This window comes from Passer domesticus, chromosome 3 (genome assembly GCF_036417665.1).
Source record: "Passer domesticus isolate bPasDom1 chromosome 3, bPasDom1.hap1, whole genome shotgun sequence".
Lineage (NCBI taxonomy): Eukaryota > Metazoa > Chordata > Aves > Passeriformes > Passeridae > Passer > Passer domesticus.
In genome coordinates this window covers 29,821,314-29,841,972 of record NC_087476.1, presented here as the reverse complement: position 1 = coordinate 29,841,972, position 20,659 = coordinate 29,821,314, and the positions used below count along the sequence as shown (strand labels likewise).

Here is a 20,659-nt window from a genome sequence, read left to right as displayed (position 1 = left end):
ACAAAAACAGAGTCAAGCAAGTATCCTTGCTACTCACTATTCTGCAGTAGATCTCTCTGATCTTGAGGAAATTCTACATTGCATCTGAAATCTCCAAAGTGAATGCTCACAATAAAAATATTTCCCTGGAAACCCACTTCAAGCACATGATGATTCTTTACTCAAAAGCAATTTCAGTAAGAAAACTCACTATTATTAAATAAGTTAAAAGATTATGGCCTTTGTTTATCAAAGTGTGGTAATCAACAAAGTAACTTTTATTTCTTTTGATAATGCAAAAGAAATCATGCTAGACATTTAGCTTGCTAAAGGCTAAGGATCAGTCAGTGACAAGACAAAGACTCTTAAATGGATCTAGGAGCAAATTAGCTCTATGAAGCAGAGATAAGAACATGAGAATTTAATGTGAACATTTTAAATTTTTTGGATGCATATTCTTGTTTTAAGAGTTAAGAAATTTTATCTCAACAAAAGATAAAATCGAAGAACTGAAGAGTTGTAGGAGTACATGGCACTTGAGAATAGATCTGAAGTTTTTCTCTAGTAAAAATATGAATTGTTTTTACCAGTCAAAGACCTCTAATGTTTTCCATCTTTATTGATTCTTCTATAGGATAGCTAAAACACTGCCTGACTTACCTTAATCTAAAAGAAGTCTCAAAATTGTGACGGAATGGCAAACTGCTTGTCCCATATGTTTAATTAACTTCCCAAGCCAGGAAAACTAGACTGGAGATCAACCAAGCCTGTACTAAAGGCTACCAGTGACTTTAAATATAAAGTGTGCAGACTTCTCATATTGTTTTCTCCTCCAGGAACTGGGAAAAATAACCATCCACTGCTTGATGTAATTGTTGAAAACACGATACCTACCATGGTCAAGATGCCTGCACTCCCCTGTATCATTATGACTGAAATAATAATATTTGTCAGCTCCCTAAAGCAGAATCACACAGCAAAAGCAGCAATGTATTATTCCATGTATGAAAATAAAACCTTTGTTTTCTATCTCACCAACACTGTCCAGCAGAAATAAACATATGATACAGTTCTCCTTCATTTGGATTACAGAAAGAAACTAGAATTTTAAAATATATACAATTTACAGTGTGAAAGCAGTTTATTTTGAATGAATGATCCTTTAAAAGCCCAAGCTTGAAGAATGTCTTAAATTAAAAAGATGACACAGAGATGAGTTCCATTTGAGCAGTCAATGCTGACACCTTAATAATAAAATAAAATATGCTGCAGTACATCAAACATTTTTCGGCTGTTACAACAGCATGATTATGTAATACAGATATATTTACCAAATTCCACATTTTGTAGTACAAGCATTTATAATCAAAATACTTTTTATTTGTCGAATCATTAACTGGCAATCTAATCACTTTTCAAATGTAAATCTAATCAGTGGCATTAGAATTGTTTTTTTATTTCAAGTGGTAGGATAATCCCTCAGCTGCAACTATGCTCTGTTCTCACATCCCCTCACTTTACCAAATATTCCCAGCCACATAACAAAGTTCATGTATCCTTACAAAGTGAAACCTTCTCTCCCAGTCCAAAAGTAGATCGTTGGGTTCTAGAAAGATAACGTTTCCAAACCACAGTAATGTTTTCAGCCCTTAGAACTAAAGAATATTATTATAAGGACCAAAATAAAACATTTAACTTGGCTGGACACCCCCATAAAGTTTCAGTAATCAACAATTCTAATATTTTTATTGTCATCCATAAACATACTTTAACCTCATACCATATCAATAACAATAGCTCAGTGAAGCTTCATGAATTGTCCTAAGAAAATGTGCTTCTGCACTAACTCATTCCAAACTTGCTTTCTAATTTAAGAAAAATGATATTTGTATTGGGGAGGGGCTTTTTTCCCCCTCCGAGTATGCATATATCTATTTTTATCTTGTTTTATTATGTAAAAATTAGAAAACTGAATTAGAAATACATCTGTAATCATAGTCTGTGAACACACAACATTTTTCATAATTGAAACACAGCACTATGTGGGAATAAACTGACAGCTGGAGACTCCAACGCATTCTGCAGGCTACACTACAGACCTGAACATATTAATGGATTCACAAGATCAGAAAGACAAAGCCTCTATTAAAAGAAATGAATATATTTAATACTAAAATTACCCATTTCATTTTTATTTAATATTAACTCTCTGCAAAAGTGCACATGAAATTTTAATTGTACCTACATTGCTAAGGCTGCTCATTATACTTTAACATAGCTGTGGAAAGAACTATCTTAAGTTCTTTGCTTGTCACGTTTTGTGACATGATCTTAGCGGCAAATTTTTAAGTTACTTAGAGTTACAGTTAAATTCTACAGATTTTACATCTACGTTTAAAATGGATTAATTTATCAGAGACAGTATTAGATGATAACACAGGACTCAATAAAATGGACAATTTTCTGCGCAAGAATAGCAGTGGTCCATGACCCTGAGGTTTTAGCTCAGCTGGTCAGAGCATGGTGCCACCAACACTAAGGTTGGGGGCTCAATCCCCATACTTGATATGCATTTAATAGCTGGACTTGATGATCCTTGTGGGTCCCTTCTAACTCAGGCCTATTCTGTGATCTTAAAATCCTTTATTAGATTTATGGTCTGAGTCTAAACTTTAACAAAGCTTAACCCATTTCCCTCTTCTCCTAAATACATTCCTTGTCATATGGTCAACCAACCTTCGTATGCAAGCAACAGCGCAAGCAAACAATTCATGTGGATTAACAAGATTACAACTCATATACACATACAAATTCATTTTTTCCCCATATCTCTGAACATATCTAATACTATTTGCCATTTTTAAATAACTGGAAAAAAAGAAACTCTTATTACCTTTTCAGCTGTTAACTGTTTTGATGGTTTTTCTGATTCTTTCTCTCTCTTTTTTTCTTCTTTCTTTTTTTCTTTTTCCTTCTGCAAAAAGAAAAACCATTTTGCTAGTACCCAATTTGCAAACATATTGAATGTCTACAGCCATACAGACTATAAACAGAGATCTTCAGTTACTCCCTTTTAAATCATAGTTTATGCTTTTATCTGCTCTCCTTCCAGAAGTGACTAATTTTGCTCAAATACTAATACTGAAAATACTGTGACTTTTAGATTAAATTCAAGAAATTCACTTTTTTACCTGCGCATCTGTTTTTCTGCTTAATAAGCAGAAGGAAAAAAGAACCAGTATTGATTCTCCTAAGCTAAGCAGAGCTGAAGAGAAAAAATACTCTACAAGTACAAGTATCTCCATTAACTGTGATAGCCTCTGTCATTGAGGGTGGATGTCAGCTGCTTTGACCAACTAGGCTAAGGTAAATTGCATGCTGCTTTCTGCAGAAAGGTACTAATTTTTAAAAGCCAATCTAGCAGTCCTAAAAAATACTCCTGAATGTAAAAAAAGTTGCCTTGGGCCATATGACAGACCAGCTGAGTCATGAGACATTATGTTGTTCCAGAAAGTGAAAATATAAAGATTCCTTTACTTTGAATGCACCATAATGACATTACAGATATTTCTTCACTTTTTAATGAATGAATGTGCCAAAATTACTGACCCATCTGACTGAAGCAAAGCATAAAATATGCCTTAAGCAATAATATGAAGAATATACAGACTTTCTAAGTAAGCAATTGCTTTGACAAAGTGTTAGTGTGTTAGTCTGCCTGCATTTACCTGTACACCCACAGCACAGTACTAGTGAGTACATTTGAACACTAAATGGATGAACAAGGACAATGGATATAATAAAGACAATGAAACTGTAGCTCCTAAATGTTCTTTTGGCCATTAGACTTGCACCCCTGTTTGTTCAAAGCTTCAAAACAGCCTTGTTTCAGAAAACACTACTGTTTACAAGTTTCCCAATATTAGGCAGAGTGCTGAGAGGCTAGATCTGTCTGTGCAGCTCCAGTATAAAAATAAAACAGTTAATAGTTTATGTCAATAAGGAATATTTGTGAGGTTTTTTGTTTTGTTTTGGTTTGGTTTTTTAACATCCAGTATATACAATTTAAAAATTTTTACAGCCTGCTATTTACTTAATAAGTTTTAACACTCAGATGAGGGTTTTGGTTTTTGTTGGCTTGGGGGTTTTGTTTGTGGTTATTTTTTTTGGAGGTGACTGGGCACAGGGGGATCCAAGTAACACATTCTTCAAAACTTCCAGTAATCCATTTTCAAACCTTTCACCATATTTACCAGATGGATTTGCGCTACTCAAGTCCCAACTAACCCATGTGAATTATTTCATCATGCATTAACTTGAACACTACTGGCAAAGCAGATTATCACACCAAGCACCTGCTTACAAGCAACAGAAAGCAATGACCACAGTCATGAAAACCCAATAGGGAAATTTGGAACATCTGTTTTGATGAAAAGAAACAGACACCAACATAGTTTTCACTTGAATAAAAGAACACAAAAGTGAACACAGTGGTCCAAACTAGAGGCCTTGCCAATGCTGTACCTCACCTGTGGTAATGCAAGGTGTTAAAAAAACATCTGTATGACTGGGACAAGTATAAAGCAGTATTTTATTTTGAGGTCACATAATAACCTGAGACTTGCAGTCTTATTGAACTAGGTTTACAAATGCATACCCATGCCTCTCAATGAAGCTCAGCTTTTCTTCCACTACCATTTCAGTGACCCTAGTACCAACCTGCATTCTAGTATACACACAAATTACACAGTCAGACCAACAACTTCTTGAAGTCTTTCATTTTCTGTTCCCACATCCCACTCCAACCTTCTCAAGTTGAATAATTTAAGTAAACATAATCTCTTCTTCTGTAGAAACTTAAGACAACTGCATCAAAGGAAGTGTGACCAGCAGGTCAAGGGACCTCATGATTCCCTCCTCTGCTCAGCTCTCACAGACCCTTCCTCTGCAGCTGGAGTCCCCAACATCAGAAGGACAGGGACCCACTGCAGCCCAGAGAAGGGCCACAAAGACGCCTGGGGGCTGGAGCACCTCTCTCTGAAGACAAGCTGAGAAAACTGGGGTTGTGCGAGTCTGGAGAAGAAAGAAGACTCCGGAGACACTTTGTAACAGTCTTCCTATAGTAATACCTAATGGGGCTTCAGGAACAAAGGGTTAGGACTCTAGCAGGACAGTGACAGGAGAAGGAGGTATGGCTTCAAACTGAAAGAGAGCAGGTTTAGATTACATACTAGGAAGAATTTTTTTACTGCGAGGATAGTGAGGCACTGGAACAGATTGCCCAGGGAGGCTGAGGATCCTCTATCCCTGGAAGTGCTCAAGGCCAGGCTGGATGGGTTTTGAGCAACTTGTTCATAGCAGGGGGTTGGAACTAGATGATCTGATGATCTTTAACAGCCCTTCCAACTCAAACCACTCTATGACTCTATAATTCTATGATTTGATTCCTCTCCTCCAAGGAAAGGTTGTTTGAAGTGTCATGTAAATACTCTTACTTTTCAATCACAGTACCTTAAATTTCCTTGAATATGTTTAAGGGAAAGCAGAATTAAAGTTTTTGCATTTTTTCACTATGTCCTGATTTCCAGTTTGACTTCAACATTTTAAAAAATATGTATTGTCAAAGAAACCTCACTTTTGGAATACAAAGTATTTGGAAATATTTATTTTTCAAGACTTCAAGAACAAGGAGGATTTGCAGCAAGTTTCATACGGCAAATACTTCATAAAGGTGACCAAATATAAATATATGCCTCTTGTTGCCCTTAACAAATTTCTGAAAGCTTAATAATGAATATATTAAGACTTAAAATAAACTGTTCTCCCATGTTTCTACCTCCAAACCTCACAGAGTCTACAGAAACAGTCTTCCAGCAACTTCATTTTCATTCATTTAATTTTCACTGTGGACTTGAAAACCCACGAGTCTTTCATCTTCACACTTCCTGATTTCAATATTCAAGCTTTCTGCCTCAGCTCCATTAGATAAAAATGAATTCAGACCAAATAAAAATATTTCTCAGATGTTGCATTCATGCCAGAACTTCAACTCAAGTGCTTCATTATTTGCAAAAGCAGTCAAAAAGCACTATGAAGAAAATAAAATTAAATTGACTTTATACTGGTCTTAAATTCTAAGCAAAGATTATTAAATTTTTTTCCAAGTTTCATTTCTAATAACATGGCATACTAGTTAAAAATAAGAACTTTCAAATGTGAATGCAGCGATAGAGGTAGATAAGAAAGTAAAGGCAAATTTTATTCTTAGTGGCTGCTGCTGCTCCTGGTACAACTCACAACACATGACAAATTCAACAAGGCTTGTGGTCTTAGTCCATGACACTGACATTTAAATTTTAATTAATGTTTAAATATAGCTGAACTAAAATAATTTGTAACTTCTGTCCAATTTTTTTGTATTCAGAAGAAAAAAAAGCTTGATTTATGTTCACATCATAAATTATTTAATATATTGTATGGTCTCAATTTAGAGTGAAGTATCTAAAGAACCTAACACTGGACATTCACATTCTAAAAATGCCTTTTATTATTGTTGTAAATTGTGACATTTACTGAAAGTTCATATAAATGATGGCTTATTTACTACTGGCTTGTGTGTTATGCTTTTCAAAGACCCATCTAAACAATAAATGTGTTAGCACACACATATCCCAGCCAGAAGAGATATTAAAACCAGAATGAGTCAAATTAATTCTATATTTATCTCCAAGGAGAATGAACTAAATGTCTGGAACAATACTGATAATTTTGAATCTGGAACAAGCAAGTAATACAAAAAAAGATATCAGAAGCAATTTCTGATGAGACAGGACAGTATCACTCATGCCCATTAACTGGGAATTAAGTGAGTTTTCCATAGTTTTGCAACACTAAATCAGAAGAGAACCAGAATTTTGACTATAAACACCAAGAAGTAACAACCACACTACATACTTTGCAATTGTACTGGGTCTTTTCATTTAGCTAGTCCAAGAAAAAAGGAGAGATGTATTTCAAATGTGTGAAGTATTAACAGCAATTCAAACTCTCAAGTTACCTCAGTGAAATGACTCTATAGAGATGTAAACATTTGTGCAAAGCAGTAACCTGATAAGAGTTACACCCAAAACCAATATACCTCTGCTTTGCTCTTCTCAGCAGCAGCTTGCAGAGAAGGAGAAGATGCCAAAGGCTGAGCAGCATCAGATGATATCTGTACAAAATAGAGGAAAGAAATGAGAAAGAAAATAAGCAAGAACAGCTGGGAAGGGAGGCAGTAGAGGCCGCTAAGAGACATGATTTTAATTTATTTTTTTTTCAATAATATTGATGGTAGTGGTTACACGACAGAGAAGAAACATAAAGAGGACACAAAGGTGTTTTGTTTTTTTTTCCTGAGTGCAATATTTAAAGGAAACGTTTCAGGTAGGAAAGTGTACTAGGACAGAATATGAAGAAAATGAACCCGGATAAGATCATATCAAAGGCCTAAGAAAAATAATTAGGTTTCATCCATTGTTCAACTCTTATCCAGTGTAACTACTGAAATATTAATGTCCTGAAGCATGAAGGCAGACTGTCCCAGAGGAGGGGGAGAGAAGAGAGTGCCTTTGTTCTTGTTCAATGCAACAGAATATTTTTATTAAGAGGAATGCAAAATAACTCTGAAAGATATACATTAATTAAAGTTCTAATTAACTCTTCTCTAAGAACACTCCAAGTACATAAAGAGCTTAAGGTTAATATAAAGCCACATCTTAGCAGCAGGTTGAAGAATCTCAGACAAGTGACACTTCTTTTCTAGGAATTGGTACGTAAAATTGCTATTAGCACCACTAGACTTCCAGAATTCTCCAAAAGGTGTAACTTAAATATGCAACAAATACAGTTTGCTCAAAAAATAAGATTTCTCTAAAGGCATTTTCATACATCTTCCTATCCAATTTTTTTATGCATAGCTGATTACTTTAATAGAAACATTATATTTCTATTTCCCTTATTATAAAAACAAAACTGAAATACATTTTCCAAATATGTAGATATTCAGAGCTATAAAGCTGACACTTCTACACTATTTTGTATCACCTCTATTATCTAGAAGGAAAATTTAGAAGAAATGAAGCTATAACAGAGTAGGTCGTTATGTCGGACCAAAATGAGCAATTTAAATGACATGTTTTTACTTAGTTTAAAAAAAGTAGCTCACACTAAATGGAAACTGAAAGCTGATAAAAAACACTATCATATCTCATGTCTAAATACCCCATATTTCTTACAGAAAATCCTACCAGTTGTTTTACTTATACAGCTGGAATATTGATAGAATTTACATATTTAGTATTTTTACAAAAAAACCTATGTCTATGCTGGAAGGTGGTGCAGAGCTGCAGGAAACATATTTATGGATTTAAATATTAAAACTAAATTTTACCTGCAGGAATAGAAACAGAATTCTCATTTTTAAATCTGTTTTAAAATCCTCGGGTTATTAGCAGTTATGGATGCACCTGCTGCAATGATGCAGTTTCACAAACAGTAGCATTCTGTTGCTATAGGAACATTGGGATCCTGTTTATTCCGGCTGCAACACATCATAACCAAATAACGCTGGAAAAATTATTAGGTAACTACACTATATACTGAACTATGTACTCTAATATCATGCTTCTGAGTTTTCAATTAGATAAAAATGTGTAAAATTCTGAAAATGAATAATCATCTTTCAAGCGGCTAACAAGGGGGATTTTTGGTTTGGGTTTGGAGTTTTTTCATTCTTTTGTATACTTCAGATTTTAGGAGAATTTAAGCTTGATATCCCTCACAGGTGAACAGCAGGTAACAGTTACTTGCCACACAGAACACAGAAGGCAGAATTTCATTTGGGGGTTAGGGCGAAAATCAGCACTGTAGGTGTTTGGCAATTTCCATCCTCCCATAATAGTTCTTAATCTTCAAATCCTCTTCATAATATAAAGGATTATCTAACCTAGAAAAAGGTAATTCTATGAAGGCCTGAAAGCAATTATTATAGTTTTGCCAATGAAGTAATGGAATCACAGAACTAATGAAGAGGTGTCATGCAAGCTGTCAGACAGAGCTGTGAGACAGAGTGAAAAGCAGTTGCTGTCTAGCCTGGGATATGGAACAGGATGTACAAGTTGAGAAATGCCCAAGCATAATGTTTAAAGACAACCAGCATCACTACAACCACTTCAGGCAAAAAAGAGCACTTGAAAGCACACTTCACACACGCAAATATTCAACTAAGCCAGGGAACAAAAGACATATGACTGAAACTAATCTTTAAGAGAAAACACATTACAATGTATAAAGAACAGATTAAGTTTACATAATGAAAGCAACAACACAAGGTTGAGCTGCTGAACTGCTTTATCACCACTGCATCATGTTGAATTTGTTATCTACTAGGCTGCACCAGATAAGGAAAGCTGAATGAAAAAATCAAATCAAACCGAGTGGCTAGACAAAGCTAAACACATAAATATTGTCTACCTAGAATTTTGCAGACTTTGACATTATTTTCCAGAGCATTCTCCTGGAGGAACTTGCTGCTCATGGCTTAGACAGGTGCACTATTCTCTGGGTACACAGGGCCTGGGTGGCCGGGCCCAGAGAGCAGTGGTGAATGGAGTCACAACCAAAGAGTGGCCAGTCACTAGTGGGGTTCCCCAGGGTTTAGTATTGGGGCCAGACCTGTTTAACATCTTTCTTTATGCAGGATCTGGATGAGGGGATGGAGTGCACCATCATTCAGTTTACAGATGTTACCAAGCTGGGCAGCAATGTTGATCTGCTGAAGGACAGGAAGGCTCCACAGAGGGATCTGGACAGGCTAGATCAATGGCCTGAGACCAACAGTGTAAGTTTCAACACGGTTTCAACAAATTTCAACATTCCTTTTCCTGGGGGAAAAGGATCTGGCAATACTGGTTGACAGCCACCTAAATTTCTCCATGAAAATCCAAAAAGCAATTTCCAACCCTATTCCAGAATCCAAGTGAAAAAGTACACACTGATCTACTCTGACAACGTTTGCACTATGCTCTAGAGAAAAGCAGTCAACTAAAGACATCTTTGATTATTGGCACCTTAAAGTATCAAATGGTGACCTCTGTAACTAATCATACATAGTGACAGAAAAAGAATAAAGTTGGGTGATTGTGTGCATTACCAATGTACTGCAGAATGACCACTAGCATATGAATACATAATTTAAACTTTTAACTTAGGAGTAGTTACATCTTTTGATTAAGAAATTCAGAACTGCCTAAAACAAAGAATGATGGCAAGGAGCTGTCTCAAGTTTTCACATTTCTCCACAAGATTTTGATCACATTTCAGACCAGAAGACTTGCAGTCATTTATTTTTTAGCAATTCTTGAATTTACTTCCATTGTTTGTGCTTTGAGACTTCTTTTTACAAAGAGGTTACAGCAAAAATAGCCATTATGCACAATGGAATTCAATACTCTCTTTAAAGCATTATCTTTAGTGCTGAGCAAGAAATTACACACACATGCAACAGTACTGTAAGATTTCAGTTTCACGTGTGCTCACTGAGAAACTCTTTGGTGTATAAAAAATGTAAGATCAGAAAAGACAAATCTGCAGATTTACAGTATTAGTCCAGTTCCCAGCCCCTTTTACATTTAAATGTGTTACCTGTCTCCATTTTCCTCCCTAAAACACTTCTGTATTATCTTTTATTACTTAGTGGTGGCACTACCCAAATACATGCTAAGTACATACAGTAGTTGGCCCAATGTCTTGATGTAGTCTGTTGACCAGACTACTATTCAAAGTAAAAAAAAAAAGTAAGCTTTAAACAAGAACTAAATGAACAGAACATACAAAAACTAAGAATGATTTTATTTTAGTTTAGTTTGTACAGACATGTTTGTGATGCTATGTAACAGTCACATAAACATATTCATCATTAAGGTGTAAGTACTTCATAAAGTTTTCACTTTTATTTGTAGTTTTTCCAAAATCCAGCGCTGATGTAATGCATGTATTATTCAGCCTTTTATTAAAGAGGATTCAAGTTGAAGCTTTGTAAGCCTACACTAAGCTTCCATTTAAATATGAAATGCAGGCTGCTATCACGCCGAAGACTCAAGACATTAAAGAACGAGTGCGTTATCAAACCACTCAGGAAGTCTGCGGCTGAACCAAATACAAAAGTGCCCTCGAGTGGCCAGTTTATACACACACAATATGCAGGGAATTAGCCTAAATGAAGAGAGCTATTCTGCTTTCATTTAACAGGTTTTAAGTTTAGCTGCTACATATGTTTTTCTTATTTCAGCAGACTTTTGACTTTATTACTATGTATCTCTAACAAATGTTGATAATACTAAAATCAGTAATTTATCTTAAATAGTAGCAATTATAGACTGCTAGTAGATGGATATAAACACACAAATCAACTGCTTGACATTTTTTAAGAGGTTTATTCTTGGAATACTGCAAGGAATATAAGAATACTAATGTACTATTAACAACATTTACCCATGAATTTTTGGAAGTTCTTAAGGGTAACTGGCAAGGCATTTTTCTAAATGCCTGTGCTGGTTTTGGTAGAATTAATTTTTTTCAAAGTGGCTAGTACAGGGCTGTGTTTTGGATCTGTGCTGAACACAGGGTTGATTAATTATAGAAATATTTTTATTATTGCTGAACAGGGCTTACACAGAGCCAAGGCCTTTTCTGCTTTTCATACTGCCAGCCTGGTGAGGAAGTTGGGAGGAGACACAGTCTGGACAGGTAACCCAAACTGACCCAAGGGATATCCCAGACCATGTGACATCATGCTCAATATATCAAGTGTGGGCAAGAAGGAGAAAGGGGGACATTTAGAGTGATGCCATGACTTGTCTTCCCAAGTCACCATTACACAAGACAGCTGAACACCTGCCAGCCCTAGGGAAGCAGTGAATTAATTCCTTGCTTTGCTTGTGTGTATGGCTTTTGTCCTGCCTGAGCTGTCTTTATCTCAACCCACAAGTTTTCTGGCTTTTACCCTTTTCAATTCTCTTCCCATTCCTGCTGGTGGCAGAGTGAGCAAGCAGCTGTGTAGCCCTTGGCTGCTGACTGGGATGAAACCACAACACTCCCTTATTCTATGCTGCAACAGTGGACACCCCTAAGGGAGAGCCAGAGTCCCGTGTTTCACAAAACAGAGCAGTGGTTGCCTATGGAAGAAGCCAGTACTGCTCTTCTGTGAATAAAGTGAACACTCAGCACTCCTCCATCTCTTCAGAGTTACCATCCTAATGGTATAGATGGTAGAATAGATGAAGCTTATGCATAAGCCAGTCCTATAGACGTTTTTAACATTTACATCAAACACAGACACAACTGTACACTGTTCTGGGAAATGGAGATATATTTAATAGACTCAAGAACAAAATTTTTTTTCAGAACTGTAACCCAGAACATCCATATCTATTGTTGCCCACTTTTTTTTTTTTTAGGTTATTTATTTTCTCCTTTTAACAACCCCCTCTGTGAGATATTACAGAGAGTCACCACGGCTTAGTTAAATGTTGACAGTGGATAAACAAAACAGATGCTTTTAATCTCTTACTGAATTGCCCTCCATTTCTCCTGTCCAGCCTAACCAGTGTTTTCTTCATTTGTTCTCAGGAAAACTGTCTTTAGTGAGAATTTCCCTCCACTTCAGAACAACACCTTCTTTTCCCCTAAGTGGCTTCTCTGCTGCACGCAATATCATTTACATTTTCATGATCCATGTTAAACTGGCAAGGTAGTCACTAGAGATTTCATCTTTGGCAAAGTTTTGTTTACTTGGACATAGCAACTTGTAGTTATGTGGTCCAGCAGTGTGAAGTACTTATAAAGTGGGGAAAACAAGACCCTTCATGTGGGAGCTACTGGGAATGCAGCTGGCTTACTGAAAATCCAGTCTGGCTTCTCCAACTCCTTAATTTATTCCACTGCTTTGCAAAGTGCTGCTGAAGGGCGGTCACCTGTGGTACACCCAGGCACTGATACTGAGGCAAACACTATTTAACTTCTACAGTAATGAGCCATGCAGTGGTGCAGAGTACAGGTTTGCAAAGGGTACAAACAGGAAGAATGGTTCATGCATTAATACAGGCGCACCGCCATTCAGAGCAGCACTGACAGGATGGGCCATCAGGAGTCACCTGACGTTCAAAGGAAATGCCAAGCCTTGCACCCTATGCTGGAGCAGTAACTTCATGCACAGTATGGGTTCAGTACCAAGTGGATGGAAAGAAGATTTGCAGAAAAGCACCTGGAGGTCCTGGTGGACAAACTAGACACAAGCTTTCACCATGGGCAATTCTGGACTCACAAGTACAGGAGAAACAAGGGCACACTGAAGCAAGTCCAGCAAAGACAAACTAAAATGATTAAAGGACTGGAGCACATTTCAGGCAAGGAAAGGCTTAGTGAGTTCAGATTGTTTAGTCTGGAGGAAAGAAAACTGGGGGGTAGGGAACAAGTAGGGAACAAAGACTAAGGCAGGCAGACAGTTGCCTGTGACACTCGGAAACAGGACCAAGAGGCACTGAACATAAACTGAAACACAGGAAACTCTATTGAAATATAAGAATAAATTTATTTCATTATTTTACTGTGGAGGTGGTTGAATACTGGAATGGGTTGCCCAGAGACGTCTTGGAGTCTCCAGCCCTGAAGACATTCAAAACTCAACTGTATATGAGACTCAACAACCTGTTCTAGATGACGCTTACTTGGAGCAGGATGAAGTCCAAGGATTGCTTCCAATCCTAGCTTTTCTGCAAATCTGTAATTTAACCCATTCTAACAAAATTATCTTGAAAGTAATTTACCCTGCTTTCCCTACCCCTGCCTTCAAGTCATAATTCTTGTAGGATATTTCAGTGCTCCCTATTGATGCCTATCTTGACTAGCATATTTTAAAAATACTTCCTATCAGTTGATTCCAAAGTTTTTCATAGACCACAAAAAACCCCAGTAGGTTTACTGCACTTTTGGGAGGGGTAACTAGTAACCCCTCCCTCCACAATAATGACTGAATGCTTCTGAATGCTAGCTACTATAAACTGAAATGTTCATGTGCCCTTTCATACCCCAATGTGCATATCTTAAGATGCCTACCTAACATATTTTAGTGCAGTAAATGTGTTACAGATTTAATCTCCTTTAAGATAACTTTCTGGAAAGTGTGCCATCACAATCTTTAAATGCACATCACATTTTAGCCAGTTGCCTAAGTTCATACTTCTTAAATTATACACAATGTCTTAGGAAAGCATGAAAAATGTAGACCCATAATTCTTTTCCTTCAGTGAACTTAAGAGTTACATGAAACTTCTGCTCCATACATAATTCACATCCTTTCTTAAATACAGAAACTTCGTTTCCTATTCTCTAAACATTGTCAGGATGTGATAACATATTCCCACTTCATGTAGTGGAATAGATTGTACCAGTTCATAATTTTTGAGACTGAAAGTATTTGAAATCTACTTCAGCTGAATCATCATCCAACTTGAATGAGGTGATTCCTATATGCATTCTCCTATATACTTATTTTTATTAAAAGCTGTAGAGATTGTTTATGATGATACCTATATAGCTAACCTTTATCCTCTCAACACAGTGACCTCACTGCTTTTCCTCATTACTTGTAAGGCATAAAAAATAACCAATAGTTGAAGAAACCTGTCTTTTTACAGGTTTTATATTGCATGAGAGAGGAGGTGTTATTTTTTTAAATCGAGAAAGTATGACTGCTTCAAACTTTATTTCCTGAATCTCTGTGCAAGTTTAGTAAGCTTTTAACTTTGCAGCATATAGACAGTGTCAAATTCAATTATTAGGGTTGTGAACCAGAAAAATACTTTAGTGCAGTCCTGTGTCTCAAGGAATAACCCCAGCAGTTTTTACTGCATATGCTAGAACAGCATATTTTAGATAGATTTTACTCTTTCTGGAAGCTTGGTTCTAAAAATTACACATTTCCTCTTTATTGATAAACTGTAATAATCTACTTCAAAGCTGAAGCCCTCTAGGCCACTAATTTTGGAAGATCCTTAGTAACTCCACAAAACCTAAAACAAGGATTTGCCACTTCTCTTGGCCACTAAGATCATGAGCCTCATGAACAACTATTCCTCCATATTACCAGTTGCACAACCCTGGTAAATATTTGGGACTCAATACAGAGATTGTCAGTCAAGATGAATATTCTGTTCAGACATAACTTTCATAAAACACCACACTCCAGGGCATTTCTCCATGGCTCGTATTTGCCTCACTTATATTTATTGCAACCATTCTGAAGAAGCCCATCAAGTCATTTATTTAAGCATACAAGTTCAGATTCTTGGGGAAAGATGTTTGTGTAATTGCAAGCTGTGCTCTTTTAAGAGCGTTCCAGGAGCTAAACTAAAGGAGTGTAAGCAGTTTAACGAGAGTCCAAAGCAAACAAAAGGTTTAGCAGTCTTCAGGACTAAGGTGGTTACAGACAAAACTGTTCTGCATCCTCTACCCTTTAGTTCCAGGATTGTTGGGTACAAAAAAACCTTATGACGAATATAAAAGGATTTGCAGGTGCTGCAAAGTGATGATCAAGTACAATTCCGAAGTGGAACGATATTCCCAGTTTTATGTCTGTGCTACCTGAAGGATAGTTTTATCATCCCAAATCACCTCTTGTGACTTGACCTATGGCAACCGTCTGTTGCTAAACACAGAAGCAATGCAAGCTCCCACTCGCATTTCAGAAGCTTTCAAGAATAAATGAAGTCAAAGAACACAGCATATTGCACAGGAAACTGTTCTTGTTACTGTAACTTAGATGCACCATTCATAAAGATGCCCTAATTGTTTCACTGCTATTGGAATGCAATTTATTCTATGCAAATTACACCATTCATAGCTTATGTATGCCTAAAAATCGAGAATAAGGTCTGGCAGAAAATTAAGTCCAGGACAGTAGTATTATGTTGAAGATATTTAAAATACATTTACTTGCCAACAGCTATTGCTGCTCCTAAGCTGATTATTCAAAGAACAAAACCAGTTCTTTCCAATAAACAATATCATATCCCATGTGTTATTCACAGGACAAACATACATACATTGTTTTATGGTATTAGTCTCTGAGGTCTTTCTGTGTTTACTTACATTGAAGGCGTTAACTGCATTTTTATCATAATACTTCTTCTTTTCATACTTATCCCTGATGAAAAATTCCACAGCTCTGGAAGTAGCTAGTTTAAGGAAAATATGCATTCATATAAATAGTAACATCAACCACTCTACATAGAACAACTGCTGATGCAGTGCCCAAAGTGAGCTTCTTTGTACTACACAAAATTAATCAGTTTAATCTCTGAAGAAAACAATATGACAGAGTATAAGTAACTCAGTGTTTCACAAATAGGACATTTTCACCTGGTATTTATAATCTACATGGCTGTAGGACTGAAAATACTTAACAATGGTACTCCTATATGGTAAATAATTATAGTTCACCATCTTAACTTGGGAAAAAATACTTTCTCTTCATAAAAGAGGTGAAATGTATGTACCTGTTCTCTGATTTGCATGTTACACCATTTATCAAATGCTGATCATAAACACCTCTCTGAGATCACTAAGTCCTCCATGAGAGTCTCCTGTTAAAACAAACATCCCTGTGGACGGGGAAAAAAAGTCAAAACAACTAGTGATAAAGATATTGAAGTAAAGATGGAAATAGCAGCAAGCATCTTGCCCTAGAAAATCAGAACTGACAACTCTATCTCAAATGCAAAAAAGACAGCCAGTTGTTTTCCTCAATTATTCTCTCAGGTTCATAAAGCAGCTCATCCAAAGCAATGTGAATACTTTACATTTAGTAAAGCTGGCTCGCTAGGATCTGAAGAATAAATTTTAACTACTTTGTCCAGCAATGTGATTATCCATTCAAAAACTGATACTGCAACTGTGGAAGCTCAGGCTCATTGTGTCAAACTTCCAAAGCATTTTTCCTCAATTGATGGAAAGATACAATTAGCTCCACATACTGTGTCCTAAGATTAACACTGAATTCAGAGCACTCAGTCCCTTCATTCTGTGCATCAAATTATATTGCCAAAAATCATAGTTTCAAACTGTATGCCAATGTCACCCGAAGACATAAAAGTTGCAAAAGTTTCATAAAAGTTACAAAAATCAAAACACTGCTTTGTACCTCTTTCCAAATATATATCTATTGCAAAGGGCATCCTGAGCCTTTTGATACAACTGCTTAGTACTAATAGTGTGAAAAAATTATTTACTTGGAAATAATTTGTTATTAGAAAAAAACATTTTTCAACAGAAAACTAAAGCTGCCATACAAAAAAAAAAAAATCACAATTATCCTAAAAGTTAGTTTCTGCATTACAGCATCCCTGCCAAGTACTAGGGAAGGAAAAAAAAAATGCTTAGAAAGGTCACTCTTGTAATTATGAAGCAGAAATGAGGAGGGATCTTTAGCAAGAGATTTTGGGCAGATCCCACAAACACATTCCTCCTGTGTCTCCACTTTACTACCTTAAAACTAGAAGAATATTCCAGTGCTATAGGAAGTTCAAAATCTAAAAAATATAGATTAACATAAACAAAATTGATCATTACATGCAAAATATTTTCACATTTATCCAAAAGAATGTTCAGAATATAAGAATATTCACAAGCAGAACACTGATGACATCCTAAGCATCACTACTATTTTGTATTGATACAATGGGCAAATAAAAAAGGCAAAAAACATCCATAAGACAACAGCTTGTCATGAATGACAAGTTAGTAAGTAGCTGCCAAAGTTATGCAAAAATTGAGAAATAAATCAGAAATTGTTGCAATCACTTCTCATGACAATACAGTGTTTATAAAGAAAGTCAACTGAATATACTTAATTGTCTGTGTTAAGTCCACCAGTTAGTCTACAACTATTCAAAAGCATAATTAATTCAAGGCATACAGTGTGAAAAAAAAATTATTTTGAAAGTCTAAAAATTAGACTTTTGGTCTGATCTGACAAGAAAAGCTTAAAGCATTATTACTTCTTCTGTAGTAGCACCAATGAATTAAAGTTAGCTGCAGCAAAAAAAAAAATACACATCTTGAAGATCCATTTTTGAGTAAGTTTTAGTCAAAATATTTCAATCATATGGCTAAAATAGTTACAGAATATAGCAGCTAGAATACTATGGTGCTATCTGATTCTTTTCTTATGAGGATGTAAGTTTTTTTCATATTCTAGTAGCTTTTGCATTAAACAATCTGTTTTGCCCCAGTGCATTTTTTAATGAGGAGTCTAACTCTTCCAAAAAAAATAATCTTCTTTTATAATATATCGAGTGTAGTATCTAATAAACAGAAGAACCAGAATCATCTTTGTATATAGCAAATTTAGATCAAGCTAGAACAAAGTTTATCAGTTCCTGTAGCTGGGGAAAGACCCAGCTCACTTCAGAGTAGGTGTTTAGGATCTCATTATAACTAAAGAGTTACAATAAGATCAGGTGAAGCAAATCCTACCTAAGGAGTAACTTCATTAAATCAAGAAAAAAAACCCCAGACCTAAATTAATGCCATTATGTACTATCCTAGTGATTCAGTAAAGGTATTTAATGAGAAAAGTTATTTATTGCCAGCAGACGTTTTTTCTTCCAACCCTTCCCATCCAGGTACACAGTGACAACCACACACAAACACAACTGGTAGCCCTGAGAGAACTTGGGTTTATTTATGCATTCCCATGCTAGTCACCTAGAGAAAGAAATCCATGCTTTACTGGAGTAAGTTGCAATGGCTTATTTTACTGTGTCATTCAGCTCATTATTTCCTGATCAAATGCTTCTAAACTTCAGATGGCAGTTACTCAAGACAAAGAAAATATTCAAGAGCTCTCCAGTATCACTCTAACTTCCTACAAACAGGGAATTTATGAAGTCAGCTCCTCTGAAAGCAAAAATAAATGGTGCTTGCCAAATCTCATTACAAAGTAGATTTGCTATGACTGAAGTAATTTAAATCTTTTCTGAACTGTTCTCAACTTCCACTGCCATTTCTCATACAACAATATCAATGAAATAAATAACATAAGCTGACAAATGTAGCAGTTCCTTGAAACAGTCATAACATCTCAATTGCATTAAAAGTCACTTCAATGTGAAAGCCAAAACAAAAGGATACTGATCTGTTTGAGGTCTTCGGAAGTTCTCTGGCAGATTAGCTTCATAGAGTAGTCTTGCTTTAGTATTTCCCATTTCCTGCATGCACTAGGGAAAAGTGGTAGAAAACAGTTAGTTCATGCCTGTCAATGGTTTAAACTCTGAAACAATCAGAATGCTACTGTGGAGTGCTTAAAGGCCATTACAAGTTTTTAACTTGGAGACCGCCCTGTGGCCCTAGGTACAGGAAGGCTGCCGGCCCAGACTTGATGGACAGAGCTAGCAACATGGATCCTGTTTGCAGTGTAAACTAACCCATCCAGGGAAAGACAAGCTTTGATCTCTCAGGGTGGCTCTTCAGACCGGGAAGACAAAGAGTAATAAAATTTGCCTGATGGCAGGAAGAGGCTTCAGAGAGGAGCATACCTGGAAGAGTCAGTGCTTGATACACCAAAAGAACACAAACATGCATCACACAGATGTGAGTGCTACTGTTCTGTTCCTTACTAAAAAGGCTTACAACACTTTTTCTAGATACAAGCAAGAAGTAGCTTTCAGAGTCCCTGGGGTAAGGTAGAATACCTCTAAAATTATACAGAGAGGTACCCAACTTCTGAAGAGAGTTTTATGAACTTAGGCTCACTACAGTAGAAGTATGATACATGCAAAAGCTAACAGGATTGTAAAACATGTAAACAGGGCATAATGATAAATGCAAATCCTTTCACAAGTACTCCTGACATCCCTTCCAAACTGGAAACATATTTCAAGATATTTTACCTGTATTTGCTCTGGCGTCCATTGATCCAAGTTGACAGACTTGACCCTTGATATATGAACCCCAAGATTTCGATGTATTCCAGCACATCTGATGCAGATAAAAACACCAGTGTTCCAAGAAGCCCATCTTGGTCCTAAAAGGAATGGAGAAATAAATCAATTCTTTCCAAAATTCCATATACTATGCGGATTTTCTCTGGCCTAATTCTATACCAACAAAACAAACAGGCTTGAATAAAGGCTCACCTCTGCCTATCTAGAATACCTATCACTTTTAACAATTTCCAGTGTTAATAATTTTATTCACAGATTTCTGATTCTAAATAATGTCACAAAACATTAACTAGTCAGATTTATCTACAAAGTTGTATGTTGTGTCCACCTCCCCACCTCCAAAACAATACAAGAAACAAACTTTCTAAAGCTGGCTTACTAGCAATGAGATTTTTCCTTGCATCTTGAATAATCTTTATGGCTATGTCTCAGATGAAGCATCAACAGAAGAAGTAGAAGTTGCTCCTTTTTTTTCCATTTAAAAGCTTCTTAAGACATGCATCAGTACTTAAATTGAAATTAACTGCAGAGCAATCTTGTATTAATGCAACAAATATCTCATATAGTACAGACTCTACAACAGTAGCATGCAAGCTCTTAGGAAATGCTTATACAGAGATTTGCAAAACCAGCTGATA

The 20,659-nt window shown here is 36.2% G+C and overlaps 1 protein-coding gene across 4 annotated transcripts in view; it reads right to left on the bottom strand.

Annotated features, from left to right (window-relative positions):
* Positions 1-20,659, bottom strand: part of SMAP1 (small ArfGAP 1) — an 89,730-nt gene that overhangs the window by 40,957 nt on the left and 28,114 nt on the right. For 2 of the 4 annotated variants that reach the window (XM_064412345.1, XM_064412346.1), the window contains exons 2-6: positions 19,968-20,101; positions 19,210-19,295; positions 16,168-16,243; positions 7,118-7,192; positions 2,873-2,953 (exon numbers count right to left, since the gene is read on the bottom strand). In XM_064412345.1, coding sequence (XP_064268415.1) covers positions 2,873-2,953; positions 7,118-7,192; positions 16,168-16,243; positions 19,210-19,295; positions 19,968-20,101 — 452 coding nt within the window. The remainder of the gene's footprint in view (positions 1-2,872; positions 2,954-7,117; positions 7,193-16,167; positions 16,244-19,209; positions 19,296-19,967; positions 20,102-20,659) is intronic. The other 2 variants (XM_064412348.1, XM_064412347.1) reach the window with 1 other exon arrangement.